The sequence below is a fragment of the Pipra filicauda genome, unplaced genomic scaffold, assembly GCF_003945595.2.
Source record: "Pipra filicauda isolate LSUMZ 115617 unplaced genomic scaffold, ASM394559v2 scaffold84_size4826128_pilon, whole genome shotgun sequence".
Classification (NCBI taxonomy): Eukaryota; Metazoa; Chordata; class Aves; order Passeriformes; family Pipridae; genus Pipra; species Pipra filicauda.
In genome coordinates, this window is record NW_024105031.1 from 3,967,777 (window position 1) to 3,991,880 (window position 24,104).

Genomic DNA, 24,104 nt, shown 5'->3' on the forward strand with positions numbered 1-24,104 from the left:
CTATTCTTTTTAAAGTCTGGCCTTAAAACTTCAGCCTGGCATGCAAATTCAAGAAAATTTGAAAATCTGAGGCTCATTGAGGAAAAATATCAACAGGTTAAACAGCTGGAAAGAAATCTAACCCTACCATCCAGATAAAGGCAACTCAACAGCAAGTAATTCTTCTGCCAGGTTTGTGCTACCAAAAGGTGCTGAACCTTCATTTGCTCAAGTGACTTTTTCCACAAACATGTTATAGCAGTGCAAATGGATTTTATTTGACCTTCATAAGTTTTAATCTGAAAGGAATAGTAGATTGCAAAAAGGATACAGAAAAAGCACCTTTTACTCCTAAAGGGCTGAGAGCACCTTTGGAGAGCTCTCACTGAATACTCACTACCAATAGATCCCTATACTGGAAATGAGGTAAAACAAATTTCTCAAAAGTCTTACTATTTACCTTTATTATTTGGACCAGTGCAATTTAATAGAAATACTAAGATAAAAGAGCTTTGTAAACTCTATTTATAATAAAAATGAAAAAAATATAATCTTTTTGAAGTGTTTTATTTTTCTTTTTTTTGTTCTTTTTTTTTAAACTTCCCAAACAAAGCAGAAGTTTGTCTCTGAAAATAAGATGGTGAATTACAGCAAAGTTATGAAAACAAAGAACCAACAGTTTCTCCAGTGCAGGCTTGTTACCATGAGCTAATAATTCCAGACTTTAAGCAAGCTGAGTCTCTTTTTTAATAACTGCATGCCTCTAGGCAAAGTATTTCTACTAAAAATTATTGAGGCATGGAACAAGGCAAGGTGTGTGAGCTAATGTTGGATTGTTCAGTTACTAAACCAACTCCTATAGCAATGAGCCTGCACTGAACTGACAGATTATTTCTCTGTATACACTTGTATAAACACACTGCTTAAGGTCGAAATCTGTGTAAGCTTTCTTTTCAATTAAAATGTCAAAGATGACAGTACATGTTTTCACTGTTCTTCACAGGATGATGGATGCTGCAGCAGCAGTTTCATGCCCCCATGTTTCAGAGATGTTGCCTGCTTGGGTGTCTAAGCAAGATGTACTTGCTGATCTCTTCATATGCCTGCAGGCAGACAGGACTGCTATACTTATAATTTGAGTGGCTTAATATCTCCTGACTTTTTCCTCCTCAACATCCCCTCCATGAGTCCCCACATCCAACATTCTAAAATTAGAGCAGGAAGGTTGCTGTGCCCAAAGAGGTTGGGAAAAGGGTCCTGAATTAATTAATTAAATTAAGATTGCTACTTAAGTGAAGGCCTTAAATTGCAGACTAGTTTCTGATCATGGCTAATTCACTTCAGGCACCTAACTTAGGTCCCCACAGAAATACAGCTGCTGTGGGTAGTCAACAGACATAGTACGCATCTAAAGAAGCTTCCAGCAATTTAAATATAAAGTAATATTAATAAATAAGAAATTAATCTGAATCTTTGCATTTCTTCATCTCCATATTAATAAGTTAATAAAACTGTACCCATCAGTTTCTCATTCATTTTCATCAGTCTAGAGCTTAAACAAAGACACAGACAGTGGCTCCAACTGCTGCTGAGTCTCAAGACCATGTGGCAATACAACTCATAGCACATGTAGCCATAAAGCTGTGGTTGGACAGGAAGCAACAATTTGACCAGAATTCTGGTAGAAAAAGATCGACTACAGAAAACTGCCTAAAGGAGAAAAAAACCACTCCAATATCTGCCACTGGCAGACTCAGTCTGTTTAATGCTGACGAGACACAAGTGTGCTGTATGCACTGTGGAAAGCAGAGTTTGCTACAGTTAGCAGAGCACAGTCACTAATCAGGACAATGTGTGAGGCTATTTATTTACTGAGATTTACTGTTGAGATTTTTAAGAAAGGCATTAGATAAGAAAATAATACATAGTTTCTTAAACAAAATAGCAGATAAGTAAAACTGAGAATTGGAAGCTCGAAAAACTCTGAGATGACATATGACATCATCAGCAGACCAAAATCCAGCTCTTAATCCTGTCCTTTAACAAGAATACCATAGAGAAACTCTGTGTTTTTTAATGCTCATTGCTTCCCGAGCACTTCTGCCATCAGCACATTGCTCCTGTGGTGCCAGTGTCTCTCTGTGGCCCAGAGGAAAGTTAGCACTTGTGCATGGCCCACTAAGGTCACAGCCCCAAATGTGCTCAGCATCTCAAAGCTGCTGGTTGTTTCAGTGGGTGGCAGTGGGGGAGAAGGGAAAGGAGCACATACATGAGGATGTACTCTCCATTATGTGTTCAGCAAGTCATTTCCAGGTGTAAAAATATCTTAGTGCTGCCAAATAGCTCTGTATCTTCAGTGACCTTCTTCCCACTCCCAACTCACTCCACCGATTCCCTTCAAACTGATCAAAATGAATATATGCCATTTCCTGGGAGGAACCTTTGCATGCGCTTCATCTCTTAAACATGCTAAAAATCCCAGCTGACAGCTGTATTAGTACAAACGATGAAAAGCACGGGGAAGAGGTGAATTTCAAGGCAGATAGAACAAAGTCATGGAGAACTGCTGCAGTTGTACTTCCAGAGAGATCAGCTCTGAGCCACTGCTGTCTGGTCTCGTTATTTAAAGAATTCACATTTCCTTCTCCGCTACATCTCAGTGGGAGATATCCACTGATTGAGAGCATCAGTCGAAGAAACAGGAATCCCAACCTCACTTACAGCAGTTTTTACAAAGCTAAGGCAAATTTCACTGAACAGTGGAAATCACGTTAGCTGCTATTTGTTAACAAATTTGCCCAGAACAATCCGCATGAATGGTGTGCCCCAGAAATTCCCTGTGACAACAGGTAGTGGCTGCCAGAGATTTTGCCGCTGCTCAGCTGCCGACACAGGCCAGCAGAGGTTTCCAGCAGCATGCAAGGGGAAGCAGTGAGAGCTAGTAAAAGCCATTGTCTATTCATGCGCAACCACAGATACATGGGAAAATTTCTTTCCCTACACATGCATGCATGTTAAGAGAGACAGCAAAAAAGAGCAAGCACTGAAAAAACCATTATTTTATTCTTCCAACAAAGTGCATATTGTCATTGTGATTTCCAGTCACTATCAGTGCCCACTCCCTCCCTTTTAAGTACTGGTTTAAGCATGAACCTGCAGCTAATTTTGAGGTTGGAGTTCATTTGTTTTCACATCAATCCAATTAATTTCCACTGGAAAACGCATCTCAGGCATTCAATCAAAATAGGCCTAAAATAATTTTGAAAAGCTCATCTGTCTCCAATCTATATAATGTTTTAAAAATTGGATGCATGCCCTGCAATAACATTGCACTTCAGAAAGCTTAAAGCTCTCAACTTGAGGGTATCAGTTACATTGAAACTGTAGTAAATTAAAACATCCAGTTTCTGGTTTGCATTGATTTATAAATATCGACAAAACTACTATTGCAGTCATTACCACTTTGGGTGCTCAGAGTTGAATTTTCAACAGTTCAGGGTTATTTTCATTCTTATTGTGGCTACAGTAGTCTTTCAAGTTAGAGATCAAATTCCAGATAACATGTAAATCTCAAATCTTAGTTTTAAAAATATGCATACAATCCAGCCAATGCTTATAATAAAAAGCAGCAAGTCTAAGTGGTCAGTAATGTCAAATACCAAAGCACACTTTTTTTAGACTCTCTAGCTTAAAGTAGAAATGTTCTAAATAGTAGCAAGTGGAAGTGGGATAAAATATGAAAAGACAAGTATCTCTAGGGGTTGGTTTTTTACCAGGATTTTGATGTTCTCTTTTGAACCGTTCTTTGAAATGAAACAATCAGAAGTATATTCAAAATTTTTCTCCTAAAAACCTTTCCACATTAGTCTACCTGGTGATCTTCAAAATATGCTCATTTATGACCAAATTATTGCTGTGGAAATATAAAGCTGAAAAATAAAGAGACCTCATGAGCTGTAACCCAGTTAACACAATAATTTGAGAAAACAATAAGAAAAGCATGAATACATCAACAGCAATAGAGCCAATTCTCAATGGTGTACAGCACACAGCTTTGCCAAAGACAATGGATTTAAACCAACTGGGAATCTCACTCATATGCACACATGCACACACACTCCATAAACAGACAGCATATTACATGCATTACATCTGGTTGTAAAAGAAGCTTTGACAGTGATCTATGTCTTATGCTTCAAAAGAAAACAAAAATCCCCGTCTTACACCTTGATATCTGTGGACTACTACCAAGTAAATTCTCCTGACCTCTGGTGGTGATTAGCTTATGAAGTGAAGCAGAGGGATCACCATAATATTCACAGAATTTTTCCTGAAAGCACTGTCCAAATTCTACCCTCACTGCTCTTCTTGATAACTATCACTGAACCCAATATGCTGATCTGCAAACCAGCTTTCCACTATTCTTTGTGATCATCCTATTTGCCTTGTGCAGCACGTACAGTTGAGCTGAGAAAGACAAGGAGAGGTGGCAGATGTTCTTTTGGGCATGATGCTCTTGCCATTAAAGTTCACAGGAATGCTGCTAATACAGTCATTTAGAACAGAACTAGATCCATAAAAATGTATGACCCCTAAGAAGATACTTTCCTAAATTATACCCAGAATACTGACTTATGTGTGTTAATGATATGCTACATCATACTAAGGAAAAAAAGCTTATTTTTCATCTTTTCCTTCCAATTTGTACTGATGTTTCTGATTTAGTGTTTCACAGCTGAGGGGTATTTTGTTTGTTTATTTGTTGTTTGTGGGGGTTTTTAATTTTATCTTTATCTTGAAAGATATGTGTCTTAAAGAGTAAACATTCTCCTAAACTAGAACTTTGTGTTGAAGATTAAAATAACATCCTCTGCACCAGTTTAGAGTAAAAAGCTTAATGGTCAGTAGGCAACCATGTAAAAAAGCTCAGGTCATCCTGTCAAATTCCAAGAGTCTGCACTATGAACTAACCCACTGCTAATAATTTCTTAATGTCTTTAACGTGAACCCTAAGTGTTGATGCATACTCCATGAGTAGTTATGGCTTGCACTGTTTCTTTTTTCCTCCACTTTTTCTCCTTTGAGAACTGCTACTGAAACAGTGCTTTAACTAGAAAGCTGCCATGCCAGGGAAAGTAAAAGAGCAGCTTTATGATCAGCAGAGACAAAAATTGAATCAGATGAATTTTGAAACTCCGAGAGTACTGGATAACTTTAAGATTTTGCACCTTGCAGTTTTCAATATTACAATTCAGCAAGGAGGAAACAATCTTTGTATAAAAGAATTTAAAAGACCTGGCTGACCAGGTTAGAAGGGCCTCTTGCTGCATTTGCACAGCTGAAGTAATGCCACTCACCTAGACATGGCCCAGGTCTCCTGTAGACACGCAGGTCTGAAAACAACCCTCCCAGGAACATAAGTATCATTTCAACTCCCACTGACTGCCTGATGCTGCAAAACCCAACTCTAAAGTACTGCTTTTCAGTGAAGTGCCACTATAGCCATCAGAATCAACTGCAGCATTTGAATTAAGAGTTTCCAGATTTAAACTGTGGGAACGAGTAGGCTGGAGTTGTCAGTGGAAGGCCTCTGACAATGCAATTTGTTTCTCCTGCTGGCCTGACAGTCAGTGCATGCTGACATTCAAGAAACATTAGTTGGTTTTGTGGTAGGGGTTTTTTGTGGTTTTTTTTTCTTTGTTTGGTTTGGGGTTTTTTTGGTTTTGTTTTTTTAACTGCTTGGAGCTGTTGGGAGGGCAGAGGAAAAAGACTGTCAGCTTAGGGAGGGGAAGAGGCAGAAGGTGAAGAATGGAAAGGAGAAGACGTGTCCTTTTCTAGATGTCTCCTATAAAATATCACACATGTGCCCTGAGACACATGACAGGTGAACATGTTAAAAAACGTTAACTTTACCTAAACAGTAAAGTGGCAGCTCCACTCAGTTTACAATAACATCAGATCTGTTTGATTTGGCCACATGGAGCCAGACATTTGACTGATCTGGTTAAAATATCTCAACAATCACATAAATAGACCCAGTCAAAGCCTGTTGCATCACCTGCATTTATTTTTTACTGTTAATATTTAGCAATGGAAGAAAGATAGAGATCTGTGCTCTATACACTTGCCATCTCCAACAGTATGATCTCAGCTCAGAGAGCAGCAGGAATTTGCACAGCAGTGAGTATGGCCGATTTCCAGGGGTCGGAAGCCATGGCTTACTCACTCCGCTCCACATTTTCTGTTGTCGTTCTATTTCAGTTTTTTTAAGAGGAAAGGTAAATTAATGTAAAGAATAGTGGCAAAGTCAGATTGCAGGTCAGCATATTTTTGTTTTATTTTCCCCTGGTCTCTCTATTTTGTGAAGCACGGATTTAGCCTACCAAATAACAAGTCCTTAAAATGGCTAGTACATAAAATTTGATGAGAAACTGAGTATTTAGGAATACTGGTTCATATGTGTACCTTTAGACCAACATGGAAATCTGCCTTTATCTCTTTCTCTATAGCAACAAACCATCTGAATCAACAAATTACGCCTCGTATAAATCTGACCTGGTCCGTGTAGGATATGTAACACAGGTAATCTGTGACTTGAGAGAAGAAAATGCAGCAGTATATATGCAAGACACTTCATATTTGGCAGACATACAACCAGCTGTTTATTCTTCAGCTTGTGACTATACATCTACTGGGACATCCCCCACCCCCGTAAACCTTGCTTAGCTCCTGGTCTTATTTCCACTGTAGATTTAACCCTAAGCTATGGATGAATGTAGTGCTTGGGGTTTAACGTTAAGTGTCATTTAGTATCATTTTGACATCTCCATACATTATAATGAGCTTCTTTTTCACAGGGGACTTGGGATCTGATTTTAATTTGTAGTAGGGTTATGATCACAATAAATGTCCATATTCATGAGAAGTCTTTAATGCAAATGGAAATAGAAAATGTCTGCTTTCTTATAGTTTCAAAGCCATATATGTAAAACACAGTACAGATCTGTTCCACATGCAAAACCATTATCAATCCACCATTGTGCCCTGGCTCCTGCCCTGGCAGGCACTCCCAGGCTGAATAGTCTCAGCAAGTATTATAGCTTGCATAATAAAAGAACAGGTTATGAAATCATTAGCACCTCAGCTGAGGCTGCCACAGGGATGCCCCTCTGTGTTCATTGTGAAACGTTTCTTTGGCAGTTGCATCCTAGAAGCATATTTGGATGTTGTTGCTTCAGTCTTGCCACACTAAGTGGGAAGTAAATCAGTATTTTCATGTTCTGAACTTTAATGTGGGGGATGGAAGTCTCTCTGATCCACCTCTAGGCTAATTCTCCCCATTTACACATGCCTAATTCTATGCTTGGAGACTCTAGGAAGACCAGATGTCTATAATCACACTCCCAGGACTGTGTAGCCAAGGACCTGGGTCATGCCTAGGGAAGCTGGAAGACACTCCAGTTTTGTCAAATACCACATGTTCAGCTCCCCTTGTCCTGCAGGCAGTCACTGCTAATAGTACTTCAGAGCAGCACAAATGCAGCTGAGGGCTGCCCTCCCCTTGGCTGGAGTCCTGGCTTGGGATACAATGCACATCCCCTTGGCATTTCCTTCTCCGCAAATGCAAGCTCAGGTGAAACTGTGTTAGTTCAAGCAGCTGAAGCTAAACCCATAGTAAACTTCATAGCTAAACTTCATAGGAAAATCTATGTCCCCAACAAAAAAAACCAAAATCCACTGCTGGTCACTGAGCAAAGCATCTAGTGCCCTTTTTATGTTCCTTATTCCAACCTTGAGATTCTTCCTGCAAGGTTCACAAATATTTGTGAACCGTGCCCTTGCAAATGTGCAAAGTAGTGCAACCACAGTCTGGCTCGGGGACAACTGGTGACCCTAAATATCAGAGTATTATAATCTAAGGAAAGGGAAAGTTGTGCAACTTGAAGGAAACCACCATGTGGGGAGGGGTACTTGTTGGAAGCAGTGAAATTTTACTGACTGGAGTTACCCCAGGGTCTGGTCCAGTGGTATTTGCCAAACTGAATTTAGTCAGTTTTACCAACTGTATGAGAGAGAGCACGCAAAGGAAGGACCCGTGTCAGATTCCTGAGCAGTAAGTCAAGCCTGGGTTGCTGTCTTTCTGAATCGATGCACCAGATCATGATTTAAGTAAGTGAGGTGCTGGGGCTTTTTAAAGCAGCATAAGTGAATCGCTAAGCTTGATGTGATATAAAAAGCACCACAACAGAAAGGAGAACTTAATGTAGTAATGAAAATCACTTACCCTTAATCATCCCTGAGACAGTGTTTTTAAAACACTACTTGATTTATTCAGCTAGCAAACATGCCTCCTTTGACTTTTCTAATAACAGGCTATCTTAGTCATGCTTGTTGGGATTTGAGTTTGGGGTTTTTTAATTAGCATCCCAAGTACATTATTTAAATGTCTTTGATGCCTTTTCTTTAAAATTATTTGCTAGGCAATAAATCATATTTATTTGCAAAGGAGACCCCTCTCCAAAAAAAAAAAAAATCCCAAACAGCCCAAAACATTACCAGGAAGGTTTGGAAAAATAAGAGTTTTGGTCACAGATGTATAACAGTGTTGCACATTTTAGAGTACCTTATTGCTTAAAGACTTACTGAAGTCCAAATTCATTGCTGCTGACAAGCATGCCACTTAGTGTACAAGATTGTATGAAAGGTTGTTTGCTACATGATTTATGACAGTGCCCTTACTGTAAACTACCTGTGCTCTGCTGAGCAGCTCCATGCTTCCTCTTCAATGGAAGGGCCTCAGTTTTTGGAAAAGCTGGACAATTTCTGAAATGAGTACACTCTTGTGACACTGAGGCTAGCCAGACCACAAACTATTTTATTATGTTGTGCAAAAACCTCTGTGCAAAAAAACCCTCTTTAATTAAGATAGAGCAACCAGCACTGTGGTTGTAATTACCTTGGACTGCTTTACCCATGGGCATAATGAAATAAAATTGGGCCCTCTATATTTTGTTTTTAAACTAAGTAAACCCAAATTAATTTATTCAACTCAAACCAGACAGGTTTCTCTTTAAAATAAAGGCCTGTATGGTTGGAGGGGCTGGTGCAGGAGGCAGAGTGACATGCAATGATGACTGTGAACTGCAAACTGCTGGCAAAACATTTGGCTTGCCGTTGGTCCATGGCCAGTATTTTCTTTTGTTAATGAATCCCACATCTTTTCTAAGTTAAGCATTTTTTTCTTCTCCCCCTTCATTTTATTTGAAACATATTTTAAATATTTTTGTTTTTATGACGTAGTGGAACATGATACAGCCCCCTCCTAACCCTGAATGTGGGAAAATCAATTAAAATTTTGACATTAGGGGCTATGATATAAACATATGGTCTAACTGCTCAGACTTTTTTTTTAAGCAACAGGATCAGTGCAAAGAGAAATAACCAAATGAGAACTCCATGTTACGGGATAAAAAGTACAGCAACTGAAAGTATATCACAGCCAAAACCTTGCTATACACCAAAACCAAAAACCCCTGAAACCTGGCAGATTTTGACAGATTTCCTCTTAGATTTAGGATTACATATGTTTCATTTGTATTCTTTTCTGAGGAAAAAGGCCATTTAAAAAAAAGTCATCCTGAGTAATGTGTTCAATATTTAGTACATTTTGTCTCACCCAAAGGACCTTCATTTTTGACTTAGAGAATGCAAACTTAAAATGGAATTTTATGGGCTTCTTCATTAACTTTCGACTCTTACCTGAAGAGGAAAAAATAACTGAGAAATATCCCATGCGAACAAAAACATGGTTTTGAAATGCAATGATCATTTTGGGCATCCAATCACACCTACCCTACTGACCACCAGTCCCCAGGGCTATGTGACAGTGAAAACGGTTCCAGCTCTCTTTGGCATTTCAAATCATGAAAATCCCAGACGCACAAAATGATAAGCCGCTGAAACTCCAGGGAATGCAGGCACCAAAGAGAAGATTTAACTCTACAGGTCACTGTGCACAAGGTTTCTGCAAAAAGCAGCTCTTTCCCAGAGGTCTTGAAAAATTGGAAATGGTGTTAAAAGTGAAGAGTTATTTTTAACCTGTCACTGGTGAAAAACACGTTTTCTCAATCATCCGCTATGGACATCTAGTCTCCAATCCTGAAAGCATCTAGCTACATGAATTTACAGGGCCTACTTTAATATTCTTCAGTTTTACAAATCTTGCAAGATTTCTTCAGCCACAGTAACTTGCAGTTAGTTCTAGTGAGGGCAGAGATGATGAAAGTATAGCACAATGCATTGCTGGCCCTGAAACCCACCCTGGGCAACGACAAACACTGGAAAAATTAAGTTGCAAAAGCTTTTCTGCACCAATTCCCTTACTTTTCATAGCAGGAGCAATACCATGCTTGTGTTAGAAATGACAAAAAGCTTTTTCTAGACGCTCCTGATATCAACTTAAACCCTGAAGTTATATGAGGATAGAGATTTCAATTATCTATAGTGTATGTGCAAATTAAATATACTCTATGGTGGTTAATTCACTTGCCCTGTAACTGATGTGATTTATGCAGAAGATTGCAGCCAAGCTCGAAAGATAGAGTAGCACTTTCAGGTTGACCAAAATCATTAAATTCACTAATAAGGTATATTTAATAAATCTTAGAAGTGGAGAAGAATAGAATATTTGGAAAAGTAGAATTTTTTAGCATGTCTAAATGTTCAAGTTTGAAATGCTGTATTTTTCTAGAAAGTTACCTAGTTCATTCAAAAAAGTTAATTTTCTTGAAAACCTGAGAATGTCTTTGCTCTTTATTTGCACAGAATAATTAAGAAATTAAATCATATTGACTTAACCTACATTACTATTTTTAATTTCAGTCCCTAAGTCAATAAGTTTGTTATTCACATAAAACTAGTAACTGTTACAGCTCACCTGCCTCAAGCACACCAATGACACAAAAGAAATCTTAAATCTGTCAGTTTTTCTTCATTTCCTGTTCCATTAAAAACAACCAGTATTACAACTCATTCCTTTCTTTTATGTCTTCTTTCCTAGATTTTTTCTAACTGATTCTAACAGCTAGTTAGAGAACTGGACATCAGTATCAACATATTAATGAAAAACAGAACTAACACCGGTATTTCAAAGCTATCTTAAAGACTGATTAGATTCAGTAATAAATTAACTGGGTAGGAATGCTGTTTTCAAGAGAAACTACAATATTCTACAGGAAAGCATGGCACTTTTTGTTTTGTTTTCCAATGGGATTAGCTCTTCCAGCCAGGAAGTTTTTACCACACATCCATATTCCGTGATTTGCTCTGCATCTGACAGCAGTGCAAAATCATCTTTGACATTTACCGAAGCGTCAGATGCAGCACTTTAAAAGGACAGACCTTATCTTGATTGCAAGAAAAGAGTATGCAAGCAAGGTGAATGCATGACAGTAAGGAATGTACCAGGGGCGTAGTGAGAGCAAGGCCGTGCACCCTGGGACTGCACTTTTGGAAACTTCAGAAATAGGAACAACATCATTCTCTGAGCCGTTTAGCTCAAGATTAATAAAAGACTGAGTCAGTATCACTACACAGGCTTTTGTTGGTGAAAACTCATATACAGGCACTGTTCCTCAGTCTTTATGTTATAATCTGTAATAAATTATTTATTTTGCAATAATAAAATAACTGAGCATGCATGATTTTACGTGCGATAGTAGCGACAGCATATTGGATAGTCATTAGTTAATGGACAAATATGAATGCAGGATAAGGTATACAGGGAGTTCACTGCAAAAAGGCATTAATGTTCCATTACTTTTATAGTGGGGACAGTTTTTGCTAGCTAAGTTCCTGTAAAACATATCTTTGAGTTTACAGGGATATTAGCAAATGGATTTCTCACATCGTTATGGACAAAGCTTGTCTCCAACTTTTGTAAAACATGCTGAAAATTACCACGAAGGCTCAGAAGTTTTGTTTGTTATGATTTAATTCCCTTATTTTTTAAAAAATAGAAAGGGGTGTGAGGGGGCGGTACTTTAAATGGCTGATTGGTTTGGAAGTAACTCAGAGACAGATTTTCTCCTAGCGTTTTAGAATTCTGTTATTCTTGACTATAAACAAACACTACAGATGATTAGTTCGGGAGGGAACAAGACCTGTTCAGCTGTTTATAAACTGAAAAGATATTTGGCTTCATTTTGACTTACATTTCAGCCAAAAATGGCTGGTTTCCACGATTCCTGTTTTATCTTTGCATGTTTATAAGGCATCTACTAAAACTTAGGTGACCAACATTTACAGTATGGTGGGAAACCTAGGAAGTTGAGCACCTTGAAGCATAATTCATGTTCTCCCCAGCAGGAGCAATTCAGAGTCCAAAGTTACAGCTGTTACATGAGGTGCATACACTCTTTATTTCTCGAAACAAGGTGGACACAAGCAGGCACAGGTTATGCCTTAGATGACATTATGTTCTTATCTCACCATTTGCTTTTCTTATTGTTTTTTCCTCATCAAAATTCTTCCTGCTTCCAACCCCTGTACAGACAGCCAGTGCTGCAATCAATGCTCAGTGCAAGTACAAAGCATAGTTTCAGTCAGAAGTCACCTCAGAAGACCACCTTGTTTAACCTCCTGCTCCAACCAGGACTAAATGCAGTATCAGGGAGGGTGCTGGGAGTCTTGTTTAGGTAAAGTGTGAAAATCTACAGCAGCAGAGACTGACTCCAGCCAGTTGCTATGCCCTGCCACAGTCCTCCTGCGGTAGACTTTCTTTTTTTAGGTCTCATGGAAATTTCTCTCATTGAAACTTGCAACTGTTGCCCTCCATCTTCATACTACAAAGCAGGGCAGACTCTGCCTCCTCTGTAACTGCCCTGTAAGTAGCTAAAGGTTGCAATTAGATCCAGTTAGCTGTCTCTGCCCAGGCTAAATAAACCAAGTTCTCCTGCTCTCTGCTTCTCAGGATACTCTCTCCCTTCAGCCTAGGGAAGATGTCCCTAATGGCATCTGTCCTCTGCACCACTAACCCATCTTCCTCTGCTGCAGTGTCATAAGTCATTACAGGTTCAGTGCGGAACAGTATGCAGTTTTGGGGTGCTCGTTTGCTTGGAGATATTCAACAGTCCAAATAGATTTCACCCAAAACTGCCCAAGATTTTGGTTGGGTGCAGAAATTTTGTATTCTCATAACACAGGTCTTTCTAAGTCCTCTGGGGATTGTTTGGGCAATCCCAAATATCTGACCCTGAGCCAACCAGTTACTTATTATATCTAATGTTTGTCCTATTTGATAATTACTCTGCACAAGAGACACATGCCAATGCAGATGTGCTGCTGAAATTCAGCGCTCAGCGCTTCACGGGGAAGCAACAGACTCATACCCTTCCTATATCCAGCTCCATCAGATCTGTGCTCCTTTAAGTCCTCTTATTGGAGCATTGCATCTTTAAAATAAGTCCCCCAAGATAAAGAACTATATATTGGGAGGGAGGGGAGGACAGGAAAGGAGGTGTTAAAGTTGCAGCTGGCTGTGCTACAGTCAAGAACTTGCCCCAGATGAGACCAGGTGAGACCAAATTTTAAAACTCTGGAATGTAATATATGCAGTTGCCAGAGTATTGTTGCCTGTTTTATCATTTGCTACTCTTCACACTTTGTGAGCATTTTCCCAGAGAAACAAATCAGAAGTAACAGAATAATTTAGAAGAGACACTGGACATCAAACAGAAAATAAAATGTACAAAGGTTAATCATTTTTCAGTGTACAGCAAGTGAGAAACTCATTCTTTTTCAAGACCTTTTTTGAATAACAGAAAAAGTATTTCTCAGCAAAAACAATTACCGATTTGAAAGAGAAGCATTTTGTCTTAAAACAATTCCTAATTTCCCTTGAAAAAATTGTTATCAAAACCCCAAATTTTAACAATTATTCAACCTTGTTGGAAACTTTCCAATCAGCCACATTTCACATTTTTAAGTAGACCTTTATAAATCCATGCTTTTCCAACTAACTTTTTTTTCCTATAGGATTTATTTATTTTTGCATTTTTTTATAAATGTTGCTGGTAAGGTTTTATACTTTTCCCGAAGTATGTACTGCAGTTCTTTTACAGAGCACTACAAAGTCTTGTCAAAATAGTTTAAAACTAAATGAAAAAAAAAATACCTAGCTAAATTCATTACTGAAGGGGAATCTGCTATATATTGTTTGTTCATTCAACATATTAAAATATCTACTGAATTGCAATAGCTGCACCGGGTTTTGCTCTGAATGGAAAAAGTTCCATACTGCACAAGATCGGCAAGTAAAAAGCCAAACTAAACATTTAGTGATGCACAGCAATGTCCCCCTTCAGCTGTTATTTAAATTTTTGCCCCAAATTCACTTTTCTCATTCTGAAGGAAAAACTTGGAATGTGAGGTAGAGCTGAGGGGTGCTAATAGAGTGTTAATTTCAAAAAGAAAGAAATTGTCTTTCAAATTTATATACTGATATCACCGCCTTAAGTCATCAACTTGAAATCTTATTCATGTGATAAATTCTTTCTAATATGATTGTTTAGGAATAAGAAAAGTTAATTTCGCTTGCAGTCTCAAATACGGCAACAGACACCCCCCCATATGCACATACAGATCCACACATACAGAGATTTCTGTAATAATCTTCACTTTGTGCAACACATTCTTCTTTCACATGAATGGCCACAGAAGACACTTATCAACACTGGATTCCAATAGCAAGGAATCTGGTGGTTCAGGTAATCTGTAAACTGAACCTTAATTTTTCAGCCAATCTTATTCCTACATGAATTTGCAAAAGAAATTCAGTTATCCTAAGTATACCAGAAAACTAAAAAGTATTCAGGGCAATAAGAATTCCTGCAGTCCTCTGATGGTACAAGAGAAATACAGCTCACATCCTTAGCTGCAGTGAAAGAAAAGTTCATTTTGACCTGGAAACCAAATGATAACAAAGAACACAATACTGGAACTTTTCTGACTTTTCATGATACTGCATGGCCTTAAACTGAGGTCAAGGGAGAATTTGGTCCAGTACATTTTTTCTATTCTAGTTTGTAAGACTCTGTTTGGGAAAAACTAGCTCATGTTAAATCTGACATAAGATTATTGGTGCTGATGGGCTTTTCCAGTGTGGTAAAACATTCTACTGATATTATTTTTGATAGGGCTTATGACAACTAGTTGACATTTTTAAAAAATGTAATGAACTTTTATTATTACAACTATTGTTTTGTTGCTGCTAATGGGCACAGATTTATTGATCTGCAGAAAATAGTGCCCAACTGAAGCACATTGTCCGTATTTTTTACGGTCATGGAGCAGCACAAGAGTTGTAGATATCTGCAGTAAAACTCTCCATCTAGTTATTTACATGAATGCCTCTTGTATTCATACTAATAAAGAGCTTTAATATGTTTGACTAATGGTTGCAATTTGCAAAATATCCTGCAGTGCTCTTGAATGAAAGATATTATGTTAAAATAAAGAGTACCAAAGAAATACAGCTTGTGCTGATCTGCGAGACTATAATTCTCACTCCCAGCTAGTAGTTTTTACCAAGACAATAGCTAGTTTTATTATAATGTGCAGAAATCTTTCAGTAAATTAAAACTTATATGTTTTCAATAGAGTTATTCATTTTAACACTGGAAGCTGATGCTACAAGGAAACATCAGGACATAAAATAAAGAATGGAAGTGAGGATGGAATAAACAGTGTTCTGTTAAGTAAATGATACTTTCCTGGCTCTGTCAGGATTCAAAAGACCTAAAAAGCAAATTGCGTGTCACGAGAACCGAAAAATAATTCATGCTATTTGACAATCAAGGCTTTAAAAATGTGTTTGGAGGAAGTGGAGAGGGAGGATGGCAAGCACTACAACACAGAAATTCCATGCCACGTTTAAAAACAAACACAAGCACCCACGTAGGGAGGAAATCGCACATTAATAGAGATCCAAGGTTCATCAGTCTCTGGGATCACTGTGGCTGAACAAGTAGTTTTTCAAGAGGGCACATTCCAAAGCTAGAGATGTCGAAAAATATGTGGGTGCTCAAAGGATTGAAAAGAGCATAGTTCCACAGATTTTATCCAGAGCCCATCAAGGCAGCACTCCCATTCACTGCAACAAGCTTTGGGTCATCCTTAACATCCAAAAGTAGTCCTCACTCATGAAAATTGGCTGGTCACATTGGAAAATGTTTGGGCAAGGTACCCCACCCATAAACAGTGTGCTCGGGGAGAGTATGGTAGTAAACAACGAATAACTTGTCTCTTTGCCAAGATTAGGGGTTGTGTGTCTTACTTGTTCACCCTCTGAGAGAATAAAAAGAGAACTACAGTAAGGTAATATCTCTGAAGCAATCTAAGAAGGAATGCCACACAAATGAGAAATAAGAGGATAAGGGTTCCTTCAATTTTGATGTTGAAAGAGGAAGAAATGACTAAGTGATGGGGTACAGAAAGCCACTAGCAGAGGGATGCAGTGTTTCCAACTGCTCGTTGCTCTGATATCTTGTAAGTAGGAAGAAGAAGAGAAAGGAAATACAAACCTGAGTGTGGAAAGAGGGTTCCACTATGGGAATTGTGACATCATCTAGGTGGAAGACAAAGATACGGAAGTCCATTTGCAGGAGAAAGAGAGCATAAACACAGTTAAGTGGATATTAATGAACACTAAACAAGAATGGCAAGCCTGCTCTGAACTTACAAATCATATCCGCATTAATACCAAATGAGTTCATTAAGATTAACATTATTATGATGATTATCAAAGGGATTAAAAGAGATTATGGCAAATAAGAGAGTCAGATAGGAATGAGATGTAATTACCCTCCTATCTGGTTTATCTGTAGCTGCAGAGAAAGACCCAGCATTCACTTTACACTGGAGTAACCTAACTCATATTTTGATCTGAAGTGTAATTTTCAGCAAAGCTGATCTCAACAGTTTGGGCTGAACATGGCCCAGGCATGTGCAGGATGAACAAAAGAGGGTGGAAGGTGAGAGTAGAGAGAAATGGGGAAGGGTGCAGGAGGCCTGCTTTTGCCCCAGCACCCTCACCCAAGTGTAGCAAACAACTTGGTCTTCCTGCCTCATGTGTCCGAAACGTGACATGAAGCCAGCCCTGCCACCACTTCTTTCTGTCCAACACCTGACCTGCTCTGACCCCAGCACTCATGACACCAGCCTGAAAACTTCACGGGGCTTCACAAATATCAACCAAGTCTTCCAGAAATGTTTAAGGGAAATAGTCTCACTGTAGAGCTAGGAAAACTGAGGAATACAGAGGTAGAGGGATCACATTCAGCGAAGTAAAAACAAGCTGTCTGATTTTTACCTCTTGTTTCATACCGCAAGTACAGAGCCAGTTCTTTTGTGCATGCAGAGACCAGCTAAGGAGCACCAAATTATGGCTTGAAATCACACAGCTTATAGAGCGGATATTGTGCCAATGCACACATTCAGTGATGCAGGCGGAAATCTTACTTAGGATCTTGGTGGGGAAAATTTACTGGGACTCGTCCAGTCAGGCTCTGCTCGGAGCAGATTGCCTTTCTTCACAGGCTGATCGTGCACAGTCGGCACTCCAGTGCAAATATCACTCCCTAGCTCTGCTGTGTTTGGCCTCTGGTTTGTTTGACAGGTTACATGTGCTTCTGAATATGTCTTCTGATGCTCATTTTCATAGTGCTGTTAACATTTCTCTTGGCTGCTGTTTAAAAATTAGGTCCCTAAAGATATCATCCTTCAATAAGAAAATCCTCTTGCCAGAAGACTTGGCTCTAAGCATGTAGAACTTGACTGTCAGAGCTGCTGACCTCTACCATGAGCTTCAAGTCTACTGGCAGACCTGCACACTGACTCCCAGGTAAGCTGAGCAGCTAGCAGCAGAAGAATCCAAAATGGGTAGCTACTTTCTTTTTTTTTGTTGTCCGAGATGAATGTGCATTTCAAAAGCACCTGTCAAGCATAACTAGAGCTGTTTGGCTCTCATCTGGACAGTTATACTTCCTGAATTATATGTTTCATTGCTTCAACAACCAACATATATACATAAATACATACATACATACATACATACACACACCTTTGTGTATGCATATGGAATTCACAACTGCAACTTTTTGAAAGAAGCCTGTTTTCTGTGTTTCCTGTGGTGCTGTGTTGAAATCCGTGAAGTAGCGGCAGTAAATTGTAACTTAGAGTTGCAGTGCACTTCGGAAAGGCAAGAAGGATTTACATCTTTACACCCTCTACCTAACTTCACTGAGCGTGAATCAACAGGGTGCATAATCTGTGAAAGCTGCGAGTACAAGGCAGGGTCATCAGTCAGTCCACACTGACTAGAGTACCATGACATTTTCCCTTGCTGCCCTTCCAGACAGGTGAAATGTTAAAAGCAAGTACCAGACAAGTGATACTCTGATCCCCCACGGAATGCAATCCAATACCCAAAGACTTTCAGGCCGTACCAAAAAGCATCTTTTACAAGTGTTTTTATAAAAGAAATAACAAGGATGCATTTCTGCATAGGCAAAGTTGCAGTGTGACAGTCTGTTATCCTCTGCCCAGAACCTTGCCAGTGTGGCTAGACACTATCCAATGACAGCACTGATGGACTTTTCCTGCACAGTCTCCAGCCAGAAAAGGCAGGAAGGGAAAGAGTGAAGACAAGTCCAACCCAGCACCTGAAGCGGGCAGGAAAGTAGGGAAGAATCTACTATGCTTTATTCTGATGGTCCATGGAGCTGCACTTCCCAACATTTCTAGGAGAAAGTATGAGTCAGAAATCCTACGGGAACTCCTGCAGCAGCCCAGCTCCCTCCACAACCCACACATCCTCAACAGAGCACTGCGCAATCCAATCCATATGGTGTATCTGCACCGCAACGTGGGCCAGAGTCGGGTGCGGCCTTACGTTAGGCTCTCATATGATAAAAGTTTGGCACGTGAGCAATTATTTGTGCTTTAGCAGTTGACTGAGGAGTTTGGAAATCAGGGCACTTAGGGAAAAGCTGTGAATAAAGTGGAGGGACATAACAGCTCGACGTAAGACGGCTTTGCAGGGGGCTACTGGAGCGAAGGGAAGGCAGGAGCTGGTTGGGGCTCTTGTCTTGTTCAGAAAGAGATGTAGAGGTTCTGCCACCACCACAGAACAGTGCTGTTTATTATTTTGCTCAGTCAGTCCCCAGTACAGGTTATTAAAAAAAAAATAAAAATCACCAAACCCTTACGAGCATGTTTAGGGCTATCTTTAGTTATCCAAGCAAATCTGTGGTCTGCTGCTGATCCAGTGGACACTAATACAGTGCTTCCATCTGAGACAGAAATTCCCTTTCAAAGGGGTACTTCCAAGAGCCATATCTTAAGAGCAGGCAGCTCTTGACACAGAAATCTGATGCAGGGCTCCTCTGAGCAGAATGGGTATCCTCAGGACACCAACACACACCTGATATCTCTCATTCATCCCACATCTAAACACAAGCAATGCCCAAGCAGGGGCTTAGTGTTAAACTCTGTGGCCCATCCCAAGGGTAATGTACTCACAGTGAACTCAGGAAAGAGGTACCTTTTCTCTCATCCTGCCAGACCTAGAGACTGTTATGTGGAAGAAAGATGGAAAGGTCTGTAGGGAGATAGACAGACTTACAGACAGTGCTCTGTCCTGCAAAGGAAACCCATGCAGGTAGGTCCCCCAATTCCCAGGTCGTTCTAGAGAGCAGAACCATGACAGGAAGGAATCTGCTGTGAAAAGTCAGGACCTCCGCGGTCTCAGCAACGGCAGGACAGCCACTCACCAAACCAGCCACAAGCACAGGGTTAACCAAAGGAAGCCGAAGCTCATTAGGATGAGCTCTGCTAAGTGCCTCCCTTAAATGCTTTATTTTCTACAGCAGATTTCCAACAGTAGGAGCTTTTACTCGCTCTGCTAGGCAGAGGCTGAACTGCTTTCTTCATACAGTTTCAAATTCGCCAGCCACGCTCGAAGAACCACCCCTTTTTGCCTTTCTCTTTTCTTTTTGCTCTCTCCAGGCTTTTTGTGAAAGAAACATCCAGTTTCAAGCCATTTAAAAATATCAAAAAAAACCCTGGTGGAAAATAATTTGCAGCTGTGATAATATCATTTTTTTTAAAATACCATAATATAGTTTTACTTTTAATAATAAAAGATAAAAAAAGGGGAGTCTGTGAATAATTAGAGAGTGCAGTCTGAAGCCAGTTACAGTCACTGCAATTGATAATAAACTTAAAGCCCCTTGACAGCAGGTAAATGCTTTGCAACCCTGACCCCCTTCCTCTCACATTACTTAACAACCCTGCAGTTCCAGCATTACATCACCATCCAAGCGATTGGTTCCTGCATTTTAACTCTCTCCCTGTCTCCTCCGATTAGGAGCAACACAGTGATGGGGGGAGGCGGTAGGGAACCAAACCACGACAAACTACCAAAACTTCTCTCAAGTTTGCTGTACTCCTTGTTTAGGTTTGGTTTGGTCAACAAAAACAGCTTCTGCTCCTAAGAGCTGAGGTAGCACGCATCAGAAAACAAACTCTGTAGAAGTGGAAAAGAGTGGGAAAGAGGGACTTGGGAGGGGAGGAGGAGAGGAGGAGGAAGGCAAGGAGGGGGGGAAACTATATAGAAATCAGAAAGGAAAAGAAAATTAAAAACAAACCTCATGGACATCACTGAGCCTGAATTCCCTGCTGAGGTGCAGAACATGAGAGCCCTGGAATGAGTGTATGTAGAACTTGAGCCAAAGCTTAACTAGCCCGAGTGAGTCATATCCTTCCCATTTGATTCCCGTCCAAGCGATGATGTAATGCCCTGGCCCTCTCCCTCGCTCCCGCTCGCTGCACTACCTCCCTCCTCCCCTTTTCTCCTTTTTAGCTCAGTGCTGGTGAAGTCACCATTTAAATCTGGCAGTGCTGAAGCAAAAACTTCAATGTAACCAAAACAGCCCCAGGCCAAGTTCCAGACGTACCGAGACTCGGTGGTGCAATTGCCATTGGAAACGGGTAAACAGAGAAAGAAACAGTGCTGCCTCTGAAGGGCCTGCGCAGCTGCCTATCGGAGCGCAGGAAAACCCAGGGACCAGGAACGGGGATGACATGATTGACTGGGGAGCATCAGAAGATACTGAGTCGCTCCCGAACACCCGCATGGTCTGTGCTTCAGGAAGGTCCGGCAATTGGAAAAGGAGGAGATGGAGCAGGAGATGAGGAGGGCAACGGAGAAGCTGTGAAGCGGACGCAGCGCGTGTGTGTGGGTCTGGGGAGAAGGAAGTGCTTTGCAGGTTGTGCCGTAGATTGGGATTTCTCTGCCTCAGCAGTGCGTGGCTGGAATTGAGCCCCATGTTTTTGAAGGAAAACGACAGGGCTGTTTCTTGCTTTGTATTCTTCTGTATACCAACACACAGGTGCAAAGCACCTTCTTTCTCCACGACTTAAAAAGTATCAGAAAAGCCCCAAACTGTACAGCACTACAAGGTTATAACTAACTCACTGCTGTGCTGCTGCTATTGCCTTTCTGGTGTTTCTCTGCCAAGTCTGATATTAGTGATTTTTTTCTAAGGATAGAGAATGTTTCTAAATGGAACTTACTATAACCTTTCACGTGTGCAAGCAAAAGCTATTGTGGTGCGAAGCGCTCTACTGCATCGTAGTGTGGTTCTGAGTCCTCCTGATGTTAAATGCTAGTGACCATGGCTGAAAAAGCTCTCGTGTCCTCCCCCACAGAGGGCTTTTTTCCTGTTCATCACTCACAATTAATTGTAGTCAACACAGTACCAAGCAGCTGGTCCACAAAAGAATGCAAAGCCTAAGTAGTAGCAGTAGTAATAATAATAAACGAAAATGTCTAAGTACACATAGCATCCCTGAGCAATTCCAAGACTAATAGTTTCAACATCAAACTGGAGATGTAAGTATTTTTGGCACCTGTAACACCAGACAGGTGTTTAAAAATTAATCCTTTCTTTATAGATCAAGAACTGTTTTACAAAGACACTTCACCCCGTGCCTCAGAGTGAAACTCAGTTTTCCAACACTCAGTGGATGCGCTTATGCCACTAAAATTCAGAAAACAGCAGGAAAACAGCAAAGTCAATATGTTTTCATCTTTATGATGATGTGAGTTTATGGAAAAGCAATTTCTATTGCCTAGCACCATTTTACCACACTGGGGTTTTTGGGGGTGGGTTCATTAATTGATCACAGCAGCAATGCAACAGAGACTATTGTAAAGTATCAAAGTCTAAATTATCTTTATATTTCTATGGATTGACACCATTAGCTTCTGTCATGGTTTAGTCTTGTATTCAAGTAGTCATGAATTCAAGTGATATTTTATTTAAGTTATATTTATTTTTACAGACAGAATAAAAGGAGGAGTAAACCAAGAGTTTATCCTATTCAATTAAAAAAACCCACAGTTCTCTGCAGCAGCCTGACCTGCTGGATGACATCCTCAATTGATATTGATGCTGCAGCCACTCAGAGTGACACCTTTATCAAGCAAGGCAGCTCTGAATTAGAGGTGATCAGCCATAATTATTACTGGCGCCACTGAAGCCTGTGGCTTGACAGCATCAGATGTGGTTGTTATAAAGTTTGGTCCATTGTGTCAATGGCCTGTATAACTCATTTATGTCTGAATTACCAGCTATTGATTTTTTGTCTTCTGTCATGTAATAAAATAAAAGTTAGATCATTCCTAAAGCCCTCTTTTAATTCCAGCCTTGCTGATAGTTTCATTTTAAGATCAGCCCACTTCTCCCTCTCCATTTAAAAAAATGAGACTTCTAGCCCTTTTTCTGTGCATGTCTAAGAAGTCACTCCCTCCTTCCTTCTTTTTATTTTGTCTTCTTACATTTACACTGCTGGATTACATTGCTTCTGCTCATCCAGTTATGCCACTGACATTGCTATAAATGTTGTCATGGGCCCAGGACAGATCCTGGGCTCAGAAGAGGGGAATGTGGCTACAACTGAGGCACAACTTCAAATTCTCAGGCCTAGCTTTGGAAGGAAGGAAGCTGCCACCAAAAGGAAAAAGGATTGCCCTGAGGAACCCAAGTTATCGTGGGGCCGTTTATGTAAATACATCCATTCCTGCAGCCATTCCTGCAGTTTTCTCACTCTTCTGAAAACCCTAACTTCCACCACTGCAGGTATTCAGAGCAAAATGCAAACAAAGAGATGACACAGGAGCTGCAATGTAGCTCCTTGTCCTCCTGAGGCTTCAACCATTTGCCTGGCAACTGTGCTCTTTCCAAAAGAAAGTTTTGTTCGCCAGAAGCAATAATAGATCCATTGCCCATCTGCAAGTGTCTTAACCAAAATAGCACAGGAGAGACTGCATGTGTATGGTAAATGACCCTTTTGATTATTATTATCTTCATAGACACAAACTCAGAAGAATTAAGCTGCTTTCAAAAGTGTTCGTCTTACAGAAGATATTTCCAGGAGTAAGAGCATTTTCTGAAGTGAACAAGAAAAGTCGAAGCAGTCTGAACTGCCGATAATTTCCAAATTACATGTTTAGACTGAAGTCCTGTTTCAAGAAGGAAACTGCTTTAAAACAGAGCTCATGAACCAAAGGAGTTAAAAACTTATTTGTGCTTGCTGGTGGGAAAACAAAAAGTTCTTTCCAGGCAGGTATTTCCAAGGCCTATTGATTGATTTTTTTCTTCCCCCTAACAGGAAACACAGTTTTCCCATTTTCCTTCCTGTGACAGACCAGTTAATGATAAAGAATGTCCTGTGTTCAGAGGAAATTCCACTTGCATGCAAGAGCTCCCTCTTTATCTGTTTACTTGTCTGTCTTTTCATTCTCCCCCCACTCCAACCCCAGCCTTAAATTTCTGTGTTCAGCCACGCTCAAGAATAGAGCTGTTGTGATGAGAGTTATGGGATGTTTTAATTCTAATGGGAGCCCTCTTCAAACTAGGGCCCTGGCCAGCACAGTTATGACTCCAGCTTAGCTGTCTAGTTCAGGAATTCTTGCAACACCCTCCCTGCAGAATGTTTCATCCTTAGGGAAAGGGTGGTGGGGCACACCACAGATGTTTGGTGTAACAGAAACTTGACAAAAA

The 24,104-nt window shown here is 40.1% G+C and overlaps 1 protein-coding gene across 9 annotated transcripts in view; it reads right to left on the reverse strand.

The window, feature by feature from the left end:
• CREB5 (cAMP responsive element binding protein 5) overlaps positions 1-24,104 on the reverse strand; it is a 248,726-nt gene that overhangs the window by 75,290 nt on the left and 149,332 nt on the right. The window contains exon 1 of one of the 9 annotated variants that reach the window (XM_027723795.2): positions 20,685-20,733. The exons of the other annotated variants lie outside the window; for them this stretch is intronic. Within the exon in view, the coding sequence (XP_027579596.2) occupies positions 20,685-20,731 (47 nt within the window). The 5' untranslated portion in view covers positions 20,732-20,733. Of the gene's footprint in view, positions 1-20,684; positions 20,734-24,104 lie in introns of those variants that run through there. 9 annotated transcript variants of the gene reach the window in all.